This window comes from Anneissia japonica, unplaced genomic scaffold, assembly GCF_011630105.1.
Source record: "Anneissia japonica isolate Jap-2015-1 unplaced genomic scaffold, ASM1163010v1 scaffold287778_len1315358_cov176, whole genome shotgun sequence".
Lineage (NCBI taxonomy): Eukaryota > Metazoa > Echinodermata > Crinoidea > Comatulida > Comatulidae > Anneissia > Anneissia japonica.
The window spans coordinates 815,434-837,418 of NW_022702824.1; the positions used below are offsets into that span (position 1 = coordinate 815,434).

General features: G+C 35.5%; 3 protein-coding genes across 5 annotated transcripts in view; 2 read left to right on the forward strand and 1 right to left on the reverse strand.

Annotated features, from left to right (window-relative positions):
• LOC117104061 (DC-STAMP domain-containing protein 2-like) overlaps window positions 1–1,364 on the forward strand; it is a 13,024-nt gene extending 11,660 nt beyond the window's left edge. The window contains exons 12-13 of the mRNA XM_033244717.1: window positions 188–287; window positions 591–1,364. Of these exons, the coding sequence (XP_033100608.1) occupies window positions 188–287; window positions 591–705 (215 nt within the window). The 3' untranslated portion in view covers window positions 706–1,364. The remainder of the gene's footprint in view (window positions 1–187; window positions 288–590) is intronic.
• Window positions 1,365–6,466: 5,102 nt separating this feature from the next.
• LOC117104070 (haloacid dehalogenase-like hydrolase domain-containing protein 2) lies at window positions 6,467–19,351 on the reverse strand. Of its 2 annotated transcripts, none has more exons than XM_033244728.1 (7): window positions 19,328–19,351; window positions 14,486–14,655; window positions 13,507–13,715; window positions 12,116–12,200; window positions 11,466–11,682; window positions 10,084–10,147; window positions 6,467–7,602 (listed from the first exon to the last, which is right to left on the reverse strand). In XM_033244728.1, exons 2-7 carry the CDS (start codon window positions 14,602–14,604, stop codon window positions 7,496–7,498), a joined length of 801 nt encoding a protein of 266 aa, XP_033100619.1. In that variant the 5' UTR covers window positions 14,605–14,655; window positions 19,328–19,351; the 3' UTR covers window positions 6,467–7,495. The 2 variants fall into 2 exon arrangements, with proteins under 2 accessions (XP_033100619.1, XP_033100618.1); XM_033244727.1 differs by lacking the exon at window positions 19,328–19,351 and adding an exon at window positions 15,775–15,910.
• Window positions 19,352–20,376: 1,025 nt separating this feature from the next.
• Window positions 20,377–21,985, forward strand: part of LOC117104032 (urea-proton symporter DUR3-like) — a 37,453-nt gene continuing 35,844 nt past the window's right edge. The window contains exon 1 of one of the 2 annotated variants that reach the window (XM_033244682.1): window positions 20,377–20,529. The gene's annotated coding sequence lies outside the window, so the exon portion shown is untranslated. The remainder of the gene's footprint in view (window positions 20,530–21,985) is intronic. The other variant, XM_033244683.1, reaches the window with a different exon arrangement.

Below are 21,985 nucleotides of genomic sequence, written 5' to 3' on the forward strand. Positions count from 1 at the left end.
GCGTCGGGCTGCGTCGGCCGACGCTGTCTGAGTTGGCCTTAAGAGCCAGTTCACACTTTGAGACCGTCTTAGTATAAAGAGCTACTATAAATCTAACTATATAAATCTAACTGAATTACCAATTAAAAACAAATAAAATAAGAAGATAGAATTGCTGATAATTAACCATTTTTATTTTTGTTTGCAGGTTGTTATTGCTTGGAGTGTATGGCAGATTTAAACAACATTTGTTTGGTATGCTATATGCCGATAGACATAGTTGGACTTGATGAATTCAGCGAGGAGAGGTAAGTGTACCTGGGATGAGTTTTGATTTATTGCGTATGAATATCGATATTTGTGGCGGGGGTGGGGAAAAGAATGTCGGGGCGCGGCAGTATTTCGACAAATAGACCTAAAGTGATGTGTTGACTTTTATACTTGAATGTGTTTTGTTTTGTTTGTTTGTTTTTTTTTTGTTTTTTGTTGTTGAAGGGAATTCAACCTATTAGGTGAGCCACTAGGCACGGTCCGATTTTGAATGTATACCTACTTTCAACTACTACTGCTAACAATGCTTCATTCTATTACACAATTCTATTTTGATGCAGGGATTCTAGTGATGAAGAGGAATATGATCGACTGATTCACAGCAAAAAAAATTCAAGGCTAGTTGACGAATTTGAAGATGATACCGGAGAATACACCACTGCGACAGACGAGTAACCTGTGATAAATATGTTACTTTAGACAACATTGTCAAATTAACAGATACTCATATGTAAAATTTAATATACAGTATAGGCCTAAGTTATGATATTGGATGTTACCAAGCACCATGTGTTAAGTTAGTGCCAATCAAATTACTGCTGCTGTCGGATTGATACATAAACTCAGATGTATACCGCAGTGTCCCTCAATCGCAATTATAGTTTTTGGCATGAGTTAACACAACCCTATTGATGACTTCACTCTGTTAACCACTCATCACGGCCTTCATGTTCCTCCAGGAAGATTTATTGAAGCAAAAAACAGAAGAAACAGTTTGTAAATTTTGATTACAATTCGTGCGGTGTCTATTTTACCTTTTTAAAAAGCAATTAAATAAAAATTTAAAAATGCGTAAAAGGCTGTCCTTCGCAAAATGGGAAAAGGCATTATAAGATCTTTGAGATGAATACTCTTCTTCATAACATGACATTACTGTTATAATTACATTTCACCAGGGAACTGTTCACTGTTCCCTGATCTCACCTTGGATGTAGTATAAACTATTTGTTATTAATATAATTTGCGATTCATTCAATAGAAATATATCAATTTTACAGTGTATAGAATGTTTTTATGCCATTAAAATTAGGCCTATACTTTCGTTAATAAAAATATTTTCATACATATCCTACGTGTGTATATTGATATCGCAATTTATTCATAACTATATCGAATTTAGACAAGCAAGGACGATAACAGATAAGATTATTGGGAGGCCTTGAGAATATGCATTTATGATTATAACGTAATTTTGATGTGTACCAGTTTGCAAATTGCAACACGAAGGAACTAAAACCGGGCACACACTGACGTACGGTGATGGTACGACCGTCACCCGTCGAATCCAGATCTACTCTCTGTAACCGCTTGACGACGGGTGGCATTTTGACCGGACCGTTCTTCAAAGCGATCCGTTGTGCGCAACTTGTCCCGTTGCGTTCTATGGAATAGCGTCGGCCATGTTTTGGGCTGGGTACGAAATGTCAAGCCTATAGCACCTCATCATAATCGAGACATTGTACGGCGACCGTACGCGGGCCGTACCGACCTACGGTTGTATCCGGCCAGAAGTAGGACCTGCCCTCAGATCGTAGCCTCTCTCACACAATCACGACGTAGCCTCCGGTCGTATGTCGTAGGATGAACCCCAGCACCTGCCATTTATTAGTGGAAATTATAACGGTCACTTTAGTCAAATGACTACGACATGTGTGAGAGCGACTACGATTAGACTGGCGACCAGCACCGACCACAATAAATTTTTCAACATGTTGAAAACTCCGCAACCATCAACGACCGTCTCACACTATCACGATCTGGCCACGACCGCTTGCAGAGTAGGTCGTGATAGCGTGAGAGTGGCTTATGGCACCAGATAACCGGACACTCTCAGAGACTAATTTGAATGTAATTTTATTTTTTCCGCTTTTTAAATTAAAAAAGAATAGGGACTCCTTAAAAGGAACCATACCAGGGGCAGACTTAAATGGGGGAATTCCCCCGCCCACCCCCTCCCCCCTTTGGAAATAAAAAAAAAGAAAAAGAATCAGAAGTTATTTTCGGGCGTCTGTAACACAGAAATTTCGCAGGGGAAAGCGCCCGGACCCCTAGTATTGTTACCTCGATCGACCCCACTTCCGGACCCCCGCCCCTTTTAGACATCTCTGGATCTGCACCTGCTATACCAATCAGTCAAACGCTCAAGTGGCCCACCTCTTCTATTCCTCATAATTTCAAGTAGCAACCATGCATTTTTATTTGAATTAAATTTGAATTAGTTTTCATCATTATTAAATTATTAAATTAAACCACAATTTCATACAGTAATAAATCGGAATAATAGATTACCAATAACCTATACATTTAATACACAACACTATGACTTATGTAAAATGATTGTCAAGGTCATTGGCATAGCTAATCGTTTTCAATCTTGAAAGATATTGTTTTTAAAAATATATTTTTACTCATTCACTGTACCATATTATTCAATTTCCCTTTCCGTTTATCTACATCTCATACGACACCATGTCTCTTCTCTGCATCCTGTTTTAATGTTGCTATCTATCACGCCTTTCTACAAGCAGTATTTTCCGTCAGTACTTTACCATTTTTTAAATTTTAATTAATTTTTTTTTATTCCTTTCATCACACTTGATCTCATATCCGACAGCAAGTACTTGACACTCTTGCCAGTTACAGGATAACCATGTGTGAATCCAATGCCTTAAAGCTTGGTCCATGCTATGCTACTTTAGAGACGCGTTACGCAGTAAGCAAACGCAAGTAATCGACTTTTGCGTCAACACGCCCCAATAAACCCCTCCCCAACCCAAAAAAAAAAAAAAAAAAAAAAAAAAACCCCAAGAAAAAGTACTAAAAGAATAACGCCGATTGGGCGAATGTTTAATATTTTCTTAATTAGACCCTACTTCCGTTGATTGAATTATAAGATTATAAAAAGGGGCATTGGTTGGATATCAAAACCCTCACATGATCAGTTGAATCCTTTACGAAAAAAAAATAGTAGGCCTATGTATGGTGAGTGCAATTATGTCCATAAGTCTAAGGGATCGTCCACTTATTATATCATTTTACAAGATCCTTCTGTGATTCCTCTCCTTCTCATTTTGGAATTATTATTTTAATTTTTTATTTTTCTAACGTGTGTTTTGTACTGCGAAAATAATGAAATTACTGGATGGTCCCTGAGATATTAGTATTTTTAAGTAAATTATCTACATTAGGGGACGAAACCTTCAGAATCGATAAGTTTATATTTCCTTAATTAGACTTCCGTTTAATTGACTTATAAGATTATATAAAAAGGGCCATTGGATTGATATCAAAACATCTTAAATTTAATTAAAAGTCCTATTGTACAGGAGCTACCCTGGATATTGCACGTAATTTAAATCATCGAATGCGCTCTACAAGTTCATAAATATGTCACAGGACGACAACACCACACCTAACCAAAAGACAATCAAGTTTAGGATAATTTACAATCTATGGCCATATCCATGGAGTGGCGGTTCAGGGGTCGACTTCATTGGACTCCGCTCCTGACAATAGCCGAAAATTGTGTGTGGAACTTAATACTATTATTATGTTTTTTTATGATACAGCTTTTATCGCATAATTATCCCCATGCAAAAACACGATTACTTTATTGATGCAATTTATTTTCTTCACATGATATTTATAATACACACTAATTTACGTTGAGAGTGGCTGTAAATATTCGGAGGTCTTTGCTCTATGATCAACCTACCGCATACTTTTATTTTGAATGTATTATGTAGGCCTAAGTGGTGAATAAATGAAACTTGAAGCTTCAAACCCTCGTTCATCGGGCCATGTCCTCGATTTTTTTACACTTCTCGTTCTCGGCAACACCCCAATATCCTTCCTGTTCATCAAGAATATTAACAGCAACGATTAAGTAGGCCTAAGTCTTAAAGTTCGCCTGTTAAGCTGAACCCTCAATGTGCCCGACAGTTCCGCCGCTGCGCGCTCGTTGTTTTTGACGAAACGACGTGCGTGCAATGTCAGGCTGCCACCAACAATCAGCAGGCGACTTCGCTTCGCCTAGTGCTCACAGGGAGCGGAGTTTGTCGGCCGACGGTCATACGACGCAAAGAGAGTGGCCGAGTTATGACTGACTCATTAAATAATTCTCCAAATAGGCCTAACTAAACTTTGGAGAAAAATGAAATGCTTGAGAATGAGATGATTTTTGCCAGTTGAGTGAAACTGCTCATGTCACAGCCAGTATAAATGGCAATAAGGAATGTAAATAATAATAATAATAATAATAATAATAATAATAATAATAATAATAATAATAATAATAATAATAATAATAATAATAATAATACAGTAATAATAATAACAATAGTGTAGTTTTATATAGTGCCGGTATTCAACAAACAAGATGCTCATTGCACTTGATATGTGGACTAGGAACTCGATCAATGACTTTCTTCGCCCCTAGAGGTCCCTTTGTGTCTGTACTCCTCGGTTATCCCTGTACAAGCAACTCCCATCGTCCACAGGGGCTGTTCAAATTGAGTCGGTAGCGGCACCTCTGGCAATTTTACACATGCAATAATGAAAAAATATTATATAGCCTACATCATCCAAGACAGAGCTAATGTGGGCAAAAAAAGGGTAAAAAACTCAAAATTTGTGACTAATGTCACGATTTGATTCTGTCATCGAAACTTTCCAAGATACGCTGCAACTGCCACCACTAATCGTGATGTTTGCAGTAAAATGCTGATCCGGCTGTCTTGGTCCTTTCGTTCTGCAAGTTTTTTTTGTTTTTTTTTTGTGTTTTTTTTCAGACCATGATTTTTTTCCATATCACACTCAATCATGTTATGTCAATGTCACTTGGAAACTTTCCCAAATCTCAATAATCGCCGACTCTTCCGTCCGGGAGCTTACTCATTGAGCCAACTATGTCCGCGCTAAATGTATGTACAGTATGCCTATATTGTAATGAAGGAGGTAAAAAATATTGTATCGAACCCGGGAGAACGACCCACTTCAACTTTGGCAACTTTTCTATTTACTTTCATCACACTGTAAATACGGATATCTTACTAATGAAGCAATTGAATATTCGAAGTAAAAACATCGAGAACCTAATCTGATTAATGTAACATCGTGTTTTTGCAGTGTCACTAGTTAAATTTCAATTTGTTTTTTGATTGAAGTTTGGGACTCTAAATAAGATTAAAAATAATAAATCAAGCAATCAAGCAATTAATCGAGAACAGTGGGCGCAGAAATGTGGACTCTCTCAACATCTTATCCGGTCAATATTAAATTCAAATCAGATCCCAGTATAATCAAATTACGGTATATTCTTAAAAAAAAAAAAAGTCAATTGAATTCCAATTGAATTGTAAAATTAAAAATATACTTCTCGTATATAGTTTATACGAGGCGTTTTCACGATGACCAGTAATGGCAGAATCTGCAGATGGGGGTTGCAATTCCAACAGGGGGTCCGAACCAAGGCGACGCCTAGAGCATCGGTCTGGGTACCGAAGTAAAAAATGTCCAGGCCTGGTGGGGTTCATGGGGAGAGATTTTATGGTTTAGGATGACCCAACATTGTGCTTTTAGACAATATTTATAGTGATTGGCACGACGACCTCGTCAAGGTGTTGGCAGTCAGGGCCCAATCTTGTTCCAACATGGTCCGCCCCATTCATTTTTATTTATTGATTTTGTTATTAGGTGCAAGGGCCAAGAGGATATGCCAAACAGCAAACTTAATCAATCTTCTAATTGGCAATCCCCTGACAAGAAAAGCATACACGCATACAAATTCGTGTTAATCCCCCCCCCCCCTGTCGCCACTCTTTTCGGACAGCAAAATATTATAAATTAAACTAAGTTAAGTAGGCCTTAAGTCTAGATCCGTCCCTAGTCAGCTGACTGTCTATGTAAAAACAAGACAGGGACACCCTCAGGCGTATTGTAGATTTCAATCATTTATGACGTGGTAGGGTTCGTGGTTTTCACACTAGGCGTTCAGTGTGATATTCACTTTCAATGAAAATTAGAACGCAGAATTAGCCAGACAAAATACTATTGAATTTAATAACTTCCTTGGTTCTCTTTAATAAAAAAACAAAAACAAAAACAAATTGCAAAATCTAGTCCCGAGCGAATAGAGACCTCGTTTATTTGCGCTATATAAATCCATATATTATTATCATTTATTATTAACTATTTATTTTTTCCATTGCTATCATCCTTTTATCTTATCACCAGCCGCACTGCACTTGTGTGCTCAGGTTTTTCATACTTTTTCGTTAATTTTGTTTTGTCTACCCAGTAGGTTTTTTTTTTTTATCTTATTTTAGGCCCAAACTCACCTACAAAACGTGAAATTAGTATTATGTCGAAGTGTATACAGTATTTTACCGCTTAACTCGAATTTATGGTTGGAGTGCACCCTCACTAATCATCATTGAAAATGCTGTACGGCAGACATTCTACAGGTTAAATTTGCACTGCCTTTATACTGTATTTAAAAATAAAATAAATAATATATTTATAGTTAGTAGTATCATTATAATAATAACTATAGACAGACGATAAAACAATTGAATAATCTAAAAAAAAATGTTATTAAACTCTAGCAAACGATGCCTAAAAACATTATTAAAGCATTATCTGACCGTACGATGACCTTATATAAAAACATTGCTTAAAAGAAAGCTCATGGTCTAAAGTTCATTAATTAATCAATACATCCCTTGATATGCATGGTTGGTGAAAAAAAAAATGTAGGGATACAGTATTATGCCATTATAGGTGGTACCACAAAAGGTCCTGCAGCAATTTACCTAGGGTTAGGGGCACAGGCAATACAATTTCTATTGTAAACAAATTTGTGAGGAAATTCATTAATGTGTTTTAAAAATTATTTTGGGATCAAATCCATATGAGAATAATGCTATCATTAAGTGTTAAACCACATCCTCGAATAGAACAATTCCATCATTCACATGTATGTGTACCATCAGGCAATAATTAAAAGGATGTCTTCTCCTTTCGTTCAAGTTCACATCCAGTGTGACATCGTTTCCACACCTCTTGTCCTCTGAATGACACCGGACTAGTGCTGATTGAACTCAGTGGGGTTCCAATTTTTATTTTCTTAGTTTCTTGTTGAGACATTTTTGCATATCAAATCACCTTAAATTACATTACAATAAATTTAATGTATCATTTGTTTTAATATCAGATCCACTGCAGAACCAATGTCATCACAAGCTGTGCTCTGGATCTGATCAATTTTGTTTTCATCCCCAACTCGGTATTTACCTGCAAATATAATAAAAACATAATAAAAAAAAAAATTTATTTATAAAAATATTTACCTACAAATATAAATAAATATCATGCTCATGAGATTGAATTATATCTATACTGTATATGGTTTTTCTGGAAACACTAAAAAAAACCACAATTAAAACTGCTTGATTACAAGGATCAAGGTAAGTAGCATTATCAATAATAATAATAATAATAATAATAAAAATAACATTAATAATAATAATGATAGTAATATATAATAATAATAATAATAATAATAATAATAATAATAATAATAATAATAATAATAATAATAAATTTTTTTTTTTTAAATTATATTTATAATAATTTGTACAAATGTTTATTTTTTTTTCTGGAGCTGGCTTTAATTACAAATCATTCATTTACACAGTGTTTGGGCTTTTTTTTAAGAAGGCTAATGAACTTGATGATAATAGGGTAAAAAAATTATAAATTGATTACTAGCCATATTTACGGTCTATGCAAATATGAATGTTAGAACAGTACTATTTATAATTTTATTAATTGGCGAGACCATACTATATTCACAATTCAATTATAAAACACACACAGTATGTTTTGTATGTTTAACAATAGATTATTAAATTTCTCGGGGCATGGGTTTTTTTTCCTGTTCAAAGGAGGCTAATGAACTTCTGGATATGGGTGAAAGGTATTGCCAAAACCTCTATATGGAACAAAAGGGATAAACCAAGAGTGAGATGAGTTGGTGGAGGACAGTCACATGCAAAACACCGACAGATGGCGTGATTTGCAAGAGGCCTTTGCCCAGCAGGCTGGGAATGATGAAGAGCGTTTCAGAAGATTAAATTAAAAACTGGCAAAACTAGGGTGTTTCTGTACTATTTTTTTCTTCCCAGTTTAAAATTTTTTTTCCTATTATATCTATATTAATTTGTACAAAAGTTAATTCTTTTTTTTACCTTGAGCTGGCTTTAATTACAAATCATTCATTTACACAGGGTTTTGGGGGGTTTTTTTAAGAAGGCTAATGAACTTGATGATAATAGGGTAAAAAAAAATATAAATTGATTACTAGCCAAATTTACGGTTTATGCTATTATGTATGAATGTAAGAACAGTACTATTTATAATTTTATTTATTGGTGAGAGAACATATTCACAATTCAATTATAAAACACAGACAGTACATCTTCAACAAAAGATTAATTACCCAGAGTATGGGCTTTTTTCCTATTCAAAGGAGGCTAATGAACTTCTGGATAATATGATGAAAAGTTGGTGCTTAAAAATGGTAAGAAATAAAGATGACCACTAATTTTTAGTGTGAATCAGAAAGCATGTGGCTTCAGTTGCAGTGCCGGCAGGGGGTCAGGTGAAGTTCACCCCACCCCCATCTCAGACAAGCACTCACCATTTATTGTCTGACATTTTAATAGTAATTTTTCGATCCAAAAAAAAAAAAAAAACTGAAATTGTCAATCCCTTACATTGTGGTCTATAAGAAAAATTTTGGGCCATCCTAATCCATAAAATATCACCCTACCCGAGAAATGTTAAATGGCTTGAGAAATAAAGTGGCGTTTGACAACAGTGGCAACTTCCGTGCTTGGGCAGTGACTGTTAAGGGGGGGTTAAGTTTTTAGGCAAGATTTATACTAGCACTATCAGGATTTGAACATAGGACCCTAAACATTTTAGAAAGGTTGCACCCTAACCATAAAACCACACTCCATTTCAGGACTCAATCTACACAATGATTCACGCTAAACAATTTTATCTAAAATCTTACATAACTATATTTTGAAGATACACCATAATTTGATTAACTTGACACAAATATGTAAAGTCAGGGCTCCAATGTTTCTGGCAAAAATAGAATGAAAAGGACCCTGACATTACCATCAGCTGATCTTCTCAGGCTCGCAGCATTGTTCATCACAGCATCATGCAATATGTACTTTTTTTTTGGACAAATGCCATCCTTTGGAATGTACTTTATAATTCAATGATGAAAGTTGAATCACATCTAAACGCCTATATCAAAAATTAACACTAGCATATACCCGTGCTCCGCACGCTGTTGAAATAGTGGGGAAAGGTGGTGATGTACTGTTGAGAGTTACAGAAAGTTGAGCAGGCAATTGTTGTGAATGTTATGGTGACCATGTCATTATTTTTCTAAAGGATGTCTTTGCATTTAATGTTTTGAGTGTCTCTGCTGAATAGTCCTTGTAAAGAATTATTGTGCAGTTTGATCAAGGTTGGATCAAGAATTTTTCAAAGGGGGGTGGCCAGAACAGTTTCACAATAAATAAGCAAGTAGCACATAACATTGCACTGAAATTTTTAAAAATTAGTGGCAAACAGGGGCGGGCATGTTCCCCCCCCCCCCCCCGCGCTCCCTCTCCCCTACTGGATTCGGGCCTGTTGCTTAGAAAATGCAAAGTCTAGAAAAAAAACTGTAAAACAAGAGAGAAGTTGTACCTGTTTTTACAAGAATTCCTTTCATTCCAATCTTATTAGCTCCTTCAACATCACCAATTACATCCTACGGGAAGAGTTGAAATAAATAATAACACATCAATATGCTATTTCCAGAGGTCCCAAGCTTGGAGAAGCCAGAGTAAGTCTGGTTAATGAGCCTCTCTTAACACATCTTATAGTATTTTGTCACGATGATAGTTATGGGCTTTTAGTAGTGCCATACCAGGGGGGGGGGGGGGGGTGCGCTAGGGTGCATACCCTCCCAAAAACTCCCACCGGAAATTTTCGAAGCAAAAAGATTACGCTCAAGTAGGTAAAAATCTTCTAATATATCACCTTATTTTGTGAGATACCGCCCCTTCACTTAATCATGGAGCCTCCCAACCTCCCACCAGAAATTTTCGAAGCAAAAAGATTACGCTCAAGTAGGTAAAAATCTTCTAATATATCACCTTATTTTGTGAGATACCGCCCCTTCACTTAATCATGAAGCCTCCCAACCCACATTTCACATTTTCACCCCTATCTTCACCCTTCCCCCCACCCCACCACCCATTTCAAGACTCCTAGATATGCCACTGCCTTCCAGAGAGGCAATTAATAATGAAATTAGTAAAAGCAAGTAACATTCCAAATTTGATTCTGATTTGCTGGATATATGTAAGTTTCTGTGGGATTTTGCTTGCAGGAATACAGTACCTGACACTGTGTTAATTACCGAAAGACTCCCACAATTCGGAAATCTGAAATCATATTCACAATAGACAGTGTTACATGGGATGCATGCTATTAATATTACTTAGACATCCTGAGTTAATCCTAACAAAATCATCTGACGTTATCAGAATATCATCATAAAAATTACAATTAAAATAAACTGTAAAACAAAAGTTGCAATATACTGCAAAAGCTGATCCAGGTGCCATGTGCCATTAATTCAGAACCTATTTTAATTTTCCTTGATCTTCCACTCAACTGTGTCAGTCAATGCTACGAACTGGAAGGGTCAACTCTGTTTTCGTATGAGTAATTGCATCTCAAGGGATTTTCTGTTGGTCAATTGGACTGCTATTTGATGATCTCTTTCCCTTCCTCATTCTTACATGGTGCACATACAGGCAGTGGCATATCTAGTGGGTGTGTGGTGGATAAGTCACCTCAATTTATCATCGAACCCGCCTACTTTTGTTCGCCCATCAGGCCTACATGTACCACCATATTCAATACCACTGCATACAGGCAAGAGAACAGAAATTGAGAGGAAAATCAAACCTGATTCATAAATTGTACGAGTTAATAATTTACATCAATGGGAGAGGTGGGTAAAAGAACACCCCCATCACCTACAGGTATGCTCCACCATGAATAACAGCACAACTTACATCTCCAATCATTACAGCCTCCTCTGGTTTACAATCTATTGTCTTGAGAGCGCTAAGGAAGAACGATTCTCGTGGCTTGCCAACAACTGTGGCACGGGTGCCTGAAGCATACTCCAGGCCTTCCACAAACCCGCCAGGACCTAGTGCAAGGCCATCCGGTCTTTTGAAGTAGCGAGCCTTGTGTACAGCAATCAATGGATGACCTTCCATTAATAAGCTACATTATAAAAAATTAGATTTAGATAGGTCTTTTTTACTTTATTTTCATGCCATTAGAGATATACCTGTACTGTACAGAAGTGACAAAATAAAATGCATTTTAAATGCATTTGTGAGGTTTTTATTTGGTACTTTTATTTAAATTTTAAGCTCCATCCAAATTATAACATTTTCTAACAAACAACTGTTGTATTCCCATATATAGTCATGATGTGTCTATACATGATAGGCATGTCATATGTTTTTGTCAAATACAAATTGATAAATTTTGGACAGGGCTTCAGTTAGGTGACTGCAGTATCTTACTGATGGCCAAGATCGTTTAAGAATGAAAAAATATATTCATTAGAAAACTTTTTTTTTGGAAATCATATTACTGTACTGTATTTTAAAATTCAGATATATAACATAAAATATATTGTTTAACATACCTAAAAGCAGAATTAAGCTTCTCATAATTAAAATGCTGAGGGGCTAAACCTACCAGGACTGCATTTGGGTTTTCCTGTGATATGCCTGAAAAAGGGATGAATAACAGTAATACCAGAGAACATAATGTAACTAACCCATCCCTAAACCTATCAAGAGTGCATATGGGTTCTCCTGTGAAATGTCTGAAAAAGGGATAAATAACAGTAATAGAGTACAGAACAGCAAGAGGTCATACACCTTGATTTTGCATGCACGCAATGAAATAAAAGACAAAGTACTATTATGAGGGGGGCACCCTATTAATATTTTTAGCCATTCTTTTCTTTTGTGAGAATACTTGGCTACCAGTGACTTGCAAACCTATTATGAGTATTAGAATTTTAATAGAGTTCAAAATTCGAACAGGCATTTCTAAATGCAGCACATGTGTGATACAAACAACTACTACGCGTATACTCTTCATGGTAGTAGCCCTACTTTTCGATATAGGATTTCGTTTCAAAGAAACCCCCAACAGTTGGACCTCTTGACGTTCTACACTCTTGAGAAATACTTGAGAATATCTCTTAGTTTCCCGTGTAACAGACTCAAATATTGATGAAAACACTTTTGTCACCAGGGTTATTATGACACTTAGTAGTTTTGGTCTATGCTGTGAGCAGAAAAATAATTATATTAAGAAAAAACAATTAGGCATATATCTCGGGTGGCAGAAAAGCCCCTCCAATTAAAAACCACTTTCGAAAACCGAGGTTTCCGTGGTCTTTAGCGGCTTTGGTCTCTAATTAGAATAATAAAGATAAAATACATTGGGCTTATTCGACTGGTTCGTTTCGTTGAGTACAAATTTTTGTTGAGTATTATTTTCATCTGACTGGTTCGTAAAATAGACTTCGTTGACAACGAAAATTAACGTAACCAGAATGCGTTAATCAGCGTTAAGTTATACACGACCAAAAAAATATGGCCAATTGGTCAGTTTAGCAACAAAATTTGTGTTAATAAAATTTAGATTAAATTTCAGAAAATAAAAATTATAATATTTACCCATATTGAAGTCAAAAACTGGATGAAAACATTTTTTTACAAAAAACCCATACTGCCACAATCCGAAACAGCCTTCATTACGCAGCGTGTATCGCGGTAACTATGCAGCCATTTTGTTTTGTCAAGTATTTACCAGTTTTTCGTTTGACTGGTCGTCTTCGTTAAGTAGGATTTCACTACTGCACAGATGGGCGTGGTTTAACGAAGAACGATCAGTCGAATACGGCCATTGTTAACTAAAGCGGTCTTTAATTGGAGGTGGTCTTAATTGGAGGGGTCTTTATTTAGGGGGAGATCTGTATTTGTGGTGATCTATTTTTGGGTTGGGTCTTTATTGAAGTACCTTCAAAATCTTCCAATGCACAATCATCTAGTAACAACATAGGCCTTAAGTTCTGGTTCTCGACCAATTGTCTTGCGGCAGTCAGTGATGTGAACAACTCATGCTTATGAACGTTGAAGCCAAATCGTTGCATTCTTTCATAAAGACGACGCTTACTCTCTTTGGTTGTATTTGTTACAAAGAGGACATGAAGAGATGAATCTTTGAGCCTAAAATTAATGTACCACATACACATAATTTATTCAATTATTATTATTTGGACATATAACATATAAAATTCATTTAAGCAACTAAAGTATGGTATGCATCCTCACTTCAATTGTATTATTATTATTATTATTATTGTTATTATTATTATTATTGTTTTGCGGACATTTATAAATTAAGGTATCAATGGTGATTTGCTTACCAGTAAAAAAAAATTAAAGTTCTTTCCAAATTCTATTAAACAATATTCCCAGCTAAAATAACAGTACATGACAAGAAATGTACAATAACGCTTTTTTATTTTACTGTTTTCTTTTTTAATTACAAATAACGACAGTGGGTAACATTCCAATGGGTTGAGTTGATTATTTTGACTGCAAGAAATGGCAAAGCCAACCGAGCCACTGATATCAACTACTGCGGGTGCTAATCCATGACATTCCATTGAGTAGTGCTCGACTGACTTGTGAAGTTTAACTGAGATGCGTGTTTGTACTGGACATTACGGCTCAGTAAAACTAATCTGTTCATTGTTACCAAGATTTTACTGGGGTAATCCACTTGGTTAAACTAAATGATCGTCTTGGAAAGTTTTTATGATAGGTAACTTTCCTGGGCTGTAATAGACTAATTAAGGTAAAACTAACAAGGTTAGTCTTACTGAAAATAATCCAGTGCTATTGCGGTTTTAGCCATGAACCACTTCCGCGCTAAGTGAAATTCTGCCTTTAAAATGCCACAGTAGCAACTAGAATGAAGGCGCACAAATTACCTTTGAACTGCTTGTATTGCACCAGGTATTACATAGTCCTCAACATGTAGAGTGCCACTCAAATCAACCAGCACCGCTTTAAGTTTTTGGCCTAACGACATCACCACCCGTGTAGTCATAGCAACCAATTAATAACATCCGTCATTCACATTTTTTTTATGGTTGTTGCCCTGAACAGACAAAAAGACACAATAAATTTGAATGCAAAAATATTTCAAAGTTTTTTAACTTATTAAACACTGACCTTTTTAATAATAGCAACTTTTTAAATAACATAATATAATAACCTAGGACTTATTGTCATAATCCTGTCTGTAATTACTAATGACTTGAAAAATCATACTTAATATACTACAAAATAAATAATAGAGCAGAGTTGACTATTGCCTTTTTGGCAATTTCAAAATCATTTACCAGTCACATAGAGGCTACTTTTAATAAATAAATCTTTTATAATTATTAACACCTATAATATTTGCAAATTGATGACGCACACTGACGTATATACCCTAGTGGGGTCCTCTGTCAGTATAGATTCAGATAGCTTGGTTTTTATAGTATAGTATAGTATATTATTAGATGCTCGCTTCCAGTTTCAGGGTCCTGTTGTTGGAGCGTGCAATTGGTGCAATATGATCACGAAACATGTATTTTTATGTCTAGGACTAGTCAGTTCACATTTTTCTATTCACACCAACACTGGAAGCTGCAAAATTAGTGAGCACATTCTAAGTGCTGCATAACAGCACAGTAAAATTTTTTATTTCCCCGCAGATGATACCTCAAAAACCAGCTCAAATTTCCTCGGAAAATCGCTAGAAAAATAGGTGCACATAATAGCTGTAAGCATAACACCTTGTACATTGTTTACGGTATATATTATACAAATAGGTCAAAACCTGATTCCGAAATGCGCTGAGAAATTTCTAGGCTAAATTTTTACATATATCTTTATCATGTTCCCCGTGCAGCCTTACTTTACTGTCTGGTAACAAAACAAGGTTCAATGATTGTATTAAACAATTCAAACAGCGAGCAAATACGCCATACATTTTGTTATTCGACGGGCGTGGCCGAGGTTGTTCGCGGCAGAAGACAGGCTATCCCTAGGCTAGGCCATGGATACCTCCATGGCTAGGCCTAGCTAGAAATAACAACTCCCTGCCAGAACTTAATTCTTTCTAGGTAAGGCCAACCAAGGGTTAGCTGGCTGGCCAGGCCTATGCTCTAGGCCTACATGAATTGCTGGAACCCACTAGCAGTAAATTTAGACCCTGAATGTCACTCACTTAAATAGCTGGACCACCTTTGGCAATTATGAAGTGATCGTCAAGCCCTTTGCAGTCAGATTTATTTATACTGTATCATAGAAACCTCCATGTGGTTTTTAGTATGTTTACCTACTTTTCCTTTTTTAATGCACCACGGTTGAGGGCGGAAATATCTGTCTCTTATCCACATCTAGATGTGTATAAGCACTATGTGTGAGCGTCAGTCATTTGGATGACAGAAAGTGCCCGCGAATTCATATGTCTCTACAGTCTAATGATATTATACTCGCCTTGATAGCGTCAGAGACCGTCAGAGACACCCTTTTTTCATACAATCCAACGTTTCGTTGTTTGGTACAATAATAAATATTGCCATTTAAATGATCCCTTGTCCATTAAATATCTTGTACGGAGTCTTTGCAACATTGTGCGCTCCGTTGGCGCTTTATTTTAGTATATCATCTGGATCTAAATCAATATTTATATATAGGCCTATTCTGATCAACAAAAACGAAATATATTATAAATTCTGATCATGATTCTGGTATCGCACTCTCCATCTGCTGCCAACGTATGCTGTTGTGATTTGAACTTGCTTTATCTTTATTCTGTTAACAATAATGTTGCATATGGGAGTTAATGATATGCCTATGCCTGGTTCACCTCAGAATGTGTATAAAAATGTTATACACCCACACACTGTTGCTACACACTTTTTGATCTTTTCATTATACTCCCATCGCTATCGCATATGATATCGATTATATGCAAAATATTCCGAATTTATATTCACTATACTGCCAATATACGGTACTCTATCTTGTACTTAAAGTTTTGTGAACATTGCACCAATCGGTGCAAGTCTTGTGTAAACTAATTTGGCAAATGATTCACTTATCTACGCATGCGCAAGGCTCGAATCTCCATCTTAATTTCTTAATTATTTAGATGTCGGCGAAGTATTTTCCGATATATCACACGCTAACTCCAATTTCCAATTGATCTATAAGTACGTGGGCCTATCATGAGATAATGCATAATGAACATTTCGATAAATCTAGAAGCATAGTATTTTAAAATCATTTTTGTTACAGCATCCAATTCTTTTCAATTTGGAGTTTTTCTTATGACAATTTTTTTTATTCCTGTATTTTTTTATGTTTACATATGTGTATGCTTGATGGACCATGAGTCTGAAAGAATACAAATGTACTTGAGCATGAATAGATCATTGAACACTAACATAGCAAATTACATTTGAGGGGAATACTCTCTGAAGTAAACAAGATCATAATGCGTAACACATTGGAAAAATACAAATCGTTTCAAAATGCCTGCTTACTTGGAGATGTGTCATCTCTTTAGTTCTTTTGTTTATTTGTTTGTTGTTTTTTGTTTGTTTGTTTGTTTGTTTTTGGCAGTTGGAATTGTTACATCAGTCTTAAACGAATTCTTCCTAATTCTGATTGGATGTTATATAATGTATGGACTTTTAATAAATGCAACATAAAAAGGTTGTATTTCTAAAATTCACATACGGTGAAAGGCAGTCATCTCTGATGAAATGTTAGAGGAATAAAGAAAAATGTGTAACAGGTGCAAAAAAAAAACAAAACAAAACAAAACAAAACAAACGAACTGAATTAAAATAGAGTAAGTTAACCCGTAGAAAAATAATGTACAGAATTTCTAAAGAAACAATTTTGTAAAATTTCTATATGGCATTTTTATAGGCTAATTCTATATGATTTTCTATAGAAGTAAATAAATAGAAATCTTGATATCAGAGTCTAATTTATCCCACTGAACCCGACTATAATAAGCAAAGGTTAGGCCTATGATGATATCAAACAAGTTCATAAGCATTTTAGTGTTGACACTTCTTTTCTTTAACGAAGATTTTAGCCGTTGACACTTCTTTAAGACGATTGTTTTGATTACTATAACTTTGACAAAGAAAGTTAAAAGTAATGGAATTGGCTGAAAAGCAAGATTATCGAGGCTGATCTAGCCGACTTTTATTTAATGTACAGAACATAATGTAGGGCCAAGACATAACACAAATACCGTACCCTTGCACAACTAGGCTATACTGATTAAAATCTGGATTTACGCTTAATACATTCCGTCAAAAACAAAGCGCCATCAGAAGACTTCTTAGATACATACGGTACCCACTCACGGATTTAACCATCAATTACGGTACCTCACTTCGCTTTTAATCACGTTTTCAGTTATTCTTCAAGCCAACAGATTATATTGTGCTATTATTATTTTTTTCCTGTGATTTGTGACGTCAATTTATTCTCTTGTACGTCTTTTAAAATTCCAATGTTTTATAAGTCGATATCCTGATAATTGTTTTAACCTGAGGAATGTTATATTTGTATCATTATCACACATAAATTATTAATGTAATAAAAATGCATTCGATAATTCTTTGTTATTGTATACTTTTCAAAATTATACATCAATAACTGAGGTTGTAACTATGACAAAAGTTATATCCAGTAATGCAAACATAATCTATTAGAGTGTATTCAGTTACTATGAATAAATAATAAATTTAAAGATTAACCTGCAACAAAGTATAGAATAGTATTCTCTATTTCCTGTATTTAAAGAATCGTGACTGCCATACCGAGCTGCAATAATGCTAACAACTAGCAAATCCTGTTTGAAAAATGATGTCCCGGTCAAACGTGACGCATTCTAGCAAAAATAAGCTGTTGTCTCAAAGAATGAAAAATGACATTATATTAGATCTTTGTAATCTGATGTTAATAGCTGATAATTGATGCAAAAACTGTTTAAAAACGGAAAACTAATGGCGAAGATATGATTTATATTTTCAGTCCAACATGCATTAAGATGGTCAATAAATGGGAATGTCGGTCACAAATGTTCTAAATTATAAGCATTTTAGAAACTTCATCTTACCACGTCAGTGTCTATGGGCATGTCAGTAATTTATTGCCAGGCAAGACCAGCAATAATATTATTTCCTGAATCATTGGATTTGTTTAGGGTAAAGCAAAGGTACAGGTCATGATGAGTAACTAATTATCACCATGTCAAGGCGAGTTTACCCTTTTAAGTCTTATTTGTTTAAATAATACTCTAAACAACTAGGATGATTCGTCACATAGGCTAACACTATACAGTTATGATTTATTACCTCAACCGTTTACAACTTTCCTTCCTTGGTCTACAGTGCACAGCATGACCACAATGCTGAATGTTTTTGTCCATCATCATAGAATTTAACAATAGTAGAAATTTGTCTTGAAGACTGATCTACCGTATTCAAGACTTTAAAAACTTCAGAAATCTTAAATTACTTAAAAACTGTAATGATATGCGCATTGTAACCATGAAGGTATTATAGTCAACTATACTACTATACTACCTCCATGTTGTATCTAAGAATATATGTATAGATTTTTTATTTTGTGTAACTACTTCCACGTTTGCTCATGCTATTATCATACGTGCGTTAAACTAATACTTACCGTTTGTACTTAACAGCAACATTGCTTTAGACATTATATAAAGGGATTAAAGTACTTACTCGTGACGAACGAATAAAAGTACAGCATTGAATTCCTGCTGCAACCAATAAGCCATAAGTCAGTCAAAAGATAGTGCCTGGGAATTGGATTTGAGCTATAGCGTATAGGTCTGTATTGTCTAACAGTATGAGTCTTGCTAGCGAGAGGCTATACGGTCGGTTCGAATCCACTGGACAATTTTTTTTTTTCCATAAAACTTCAAAAGGAACTTTTTGAAGGGTAATGCTTAATACCATTATAGCATCTATCTGAGAAGTGTTATTATTATAATATATATATATATATATATATATATATATATATAGGCCCTATATATATAGGATATATATATATTTATATATATGCTGAGATACAAAGATATCATTATACAAAAAGGTACACGAATGCACGAATAGATACTCCTGTTCCACGCATATGCGTGACACTAGTGCTTTAACGCGCATATGAAAAATAGATACATTTCCAAAAGAAAAGCGGGAGTCAAGCGAAGTCAAGTGTCACAGCCTGTACAATTTGCTAATTAATCCAGCCGTTTATTTTTTTATTTTTATTATTATTTTTTTTAAATTTATGGTTTCCATTAAAATGAGCATTATATTGAATCATGTGTGGCTCAGTGTGTTTCTGTAAGTTTTCTTAAATTGATGGATGGTGGTGGAGTTTATGAGGAAAACGAAGATTCGCACTTTTAAGGCCTATATATTTTTTATTGTGAAAATGACCCCGACTGAACCAATAAAAATATTGAATTTTGTCGGTCTCGTTTATAGCTATAGCAGCCTTTTCAAGTATTTCGGGAGATAAAGTACAGTAGTACAGTAGTTTGACGATAACTGGTTGTGTCAAATATCATTCCTAACGTGACGCAAACATCTCTTGGTTTTGTGCCTGATATTTTCATTAATTCCATCCTATACTACACAGTTAACTCGATTAATATTATGAGTAGCGTTTTCCGGTTGATGGATAAGGACGGCTTACACCACATTATAAATATTCATATATTACAAGTCAGAGCAGGCACGTCCTCTATAAGTAATTCACGGTTCACTGGGCAAAGTCTCCCTCTTCTGTACGCTAAGAAGTAACAACCATTTATAACGGCGTAAAGTGCTTCTCATCGTCAGTTACTACGGAAAACCCAGCGTGGAGAGATCAACATTTGCTTTTGAAACCGGGATTAACACTCTTGCACTTAAAGGTTCGTAAAAGTTTACCATTTTGTATTTTTGTGTTTATGGTCGTGCTTATGGTTTTGCCTGTGTTAAATACTGAAAGACGTACCTTGATTGCATTTACCGAGACCAAGGACTTATAACTGTTATAACTCCTTGCCGAGATCGACATTATTGATTAAGTTTGTTTAATTTTGCGATACGCAAAATTTTCACCAACATATGACGCACAGGTTTGGATTCAATTTAGACATAGAAAAAGACAATGTTTTTTTAGTTTACCGTAATGCAATTATACATTTTTGACAGCTCTTGACCGAGACTCTAAATACATGTGTAAACAGTGGGCTCAACTAAATTGGGGGCCCTGTCGCGAGGGACCCTTGTGTAATGATTGGAAAGTTTGGAAATGCAGAGACCATAAGCTTAATTGCTTCCAGCGGCGGAAATAATATTTAGGGGGAACCGGGTCGGTCCCCCCCCCCCGCCCCCTAAATTTTTCAAACAAATCAGAGAAAAAAATAATACATTCAAATTTTAAGTCTGAGTGCCAGTTCCAACCTTCTAGGGGTGATATAATCGTAAATTTGTTTCACCTCAGCCCCAACCATCGTGGGTCTGAGGTGGTATAGATCCTCGATCTGTAAAAGTCCTTCTCTTGGCCCCCTTTCAAATTCCTGGATCCGCCACTGGTTTCATGAAGTCTTACTCTTACACAATGTCTTACAACGAAAAAAGTCCTTGGCAATAAATAGTTCTAGGGCTACATAAATTATTTTTATTCGTTAAGTAAATAATGCTTCCAATAGAGAATTCCGTAGAGGCGTAGGACCGCGTTCAGGGACTGAAACTCCTAATCCAGGACTAAATACATTGGCGATTAGAGTGTCAATGAAAATTTGTTCCCTGGTATATCATATATACATCATTAAATAGGTAGGCCGGTGCATGGCATAGAAAGAAATGGGTACCGTTAATACGAATATTTTCTAATTCAAGGCAAAGTGTCTATTTTAGTATTTTTAAGAAGAGTTATTTTACGACAAAATATTATTCAGTTTTAAGTGAACCTCAGCTAGAGATTCAGCAGTAGCAGTACCTATGGCTAGTATATATGGGAAACTCTTTTACAGCAGCACGTACTTGCCTGTGTTATAGCCATTCGTGGTTAATTGTACGTATTATGCCATCATTTAGGCTATTTGACCCACAGCGCTTTATGGTATTACTATTACTCTATAGAAAGCCATTAATGGCCATTATCGTTGTTTCTTTCCGAAATATTATTTCTGAGACAAGCTATAAATAATGTGCTGGCTGCATCCCCAAGACTTGTCATAGGTTTACACAACTTTTACAATACAAAACGGGCAATAATTGATCATGAATACTATAAACAAAAATAATAGCAAGGGTCTCAATGTATATAGGAATTGAGGGTACATTAATGCAAGATTAGACCGTGTCCTGGTCAGTGGCAGC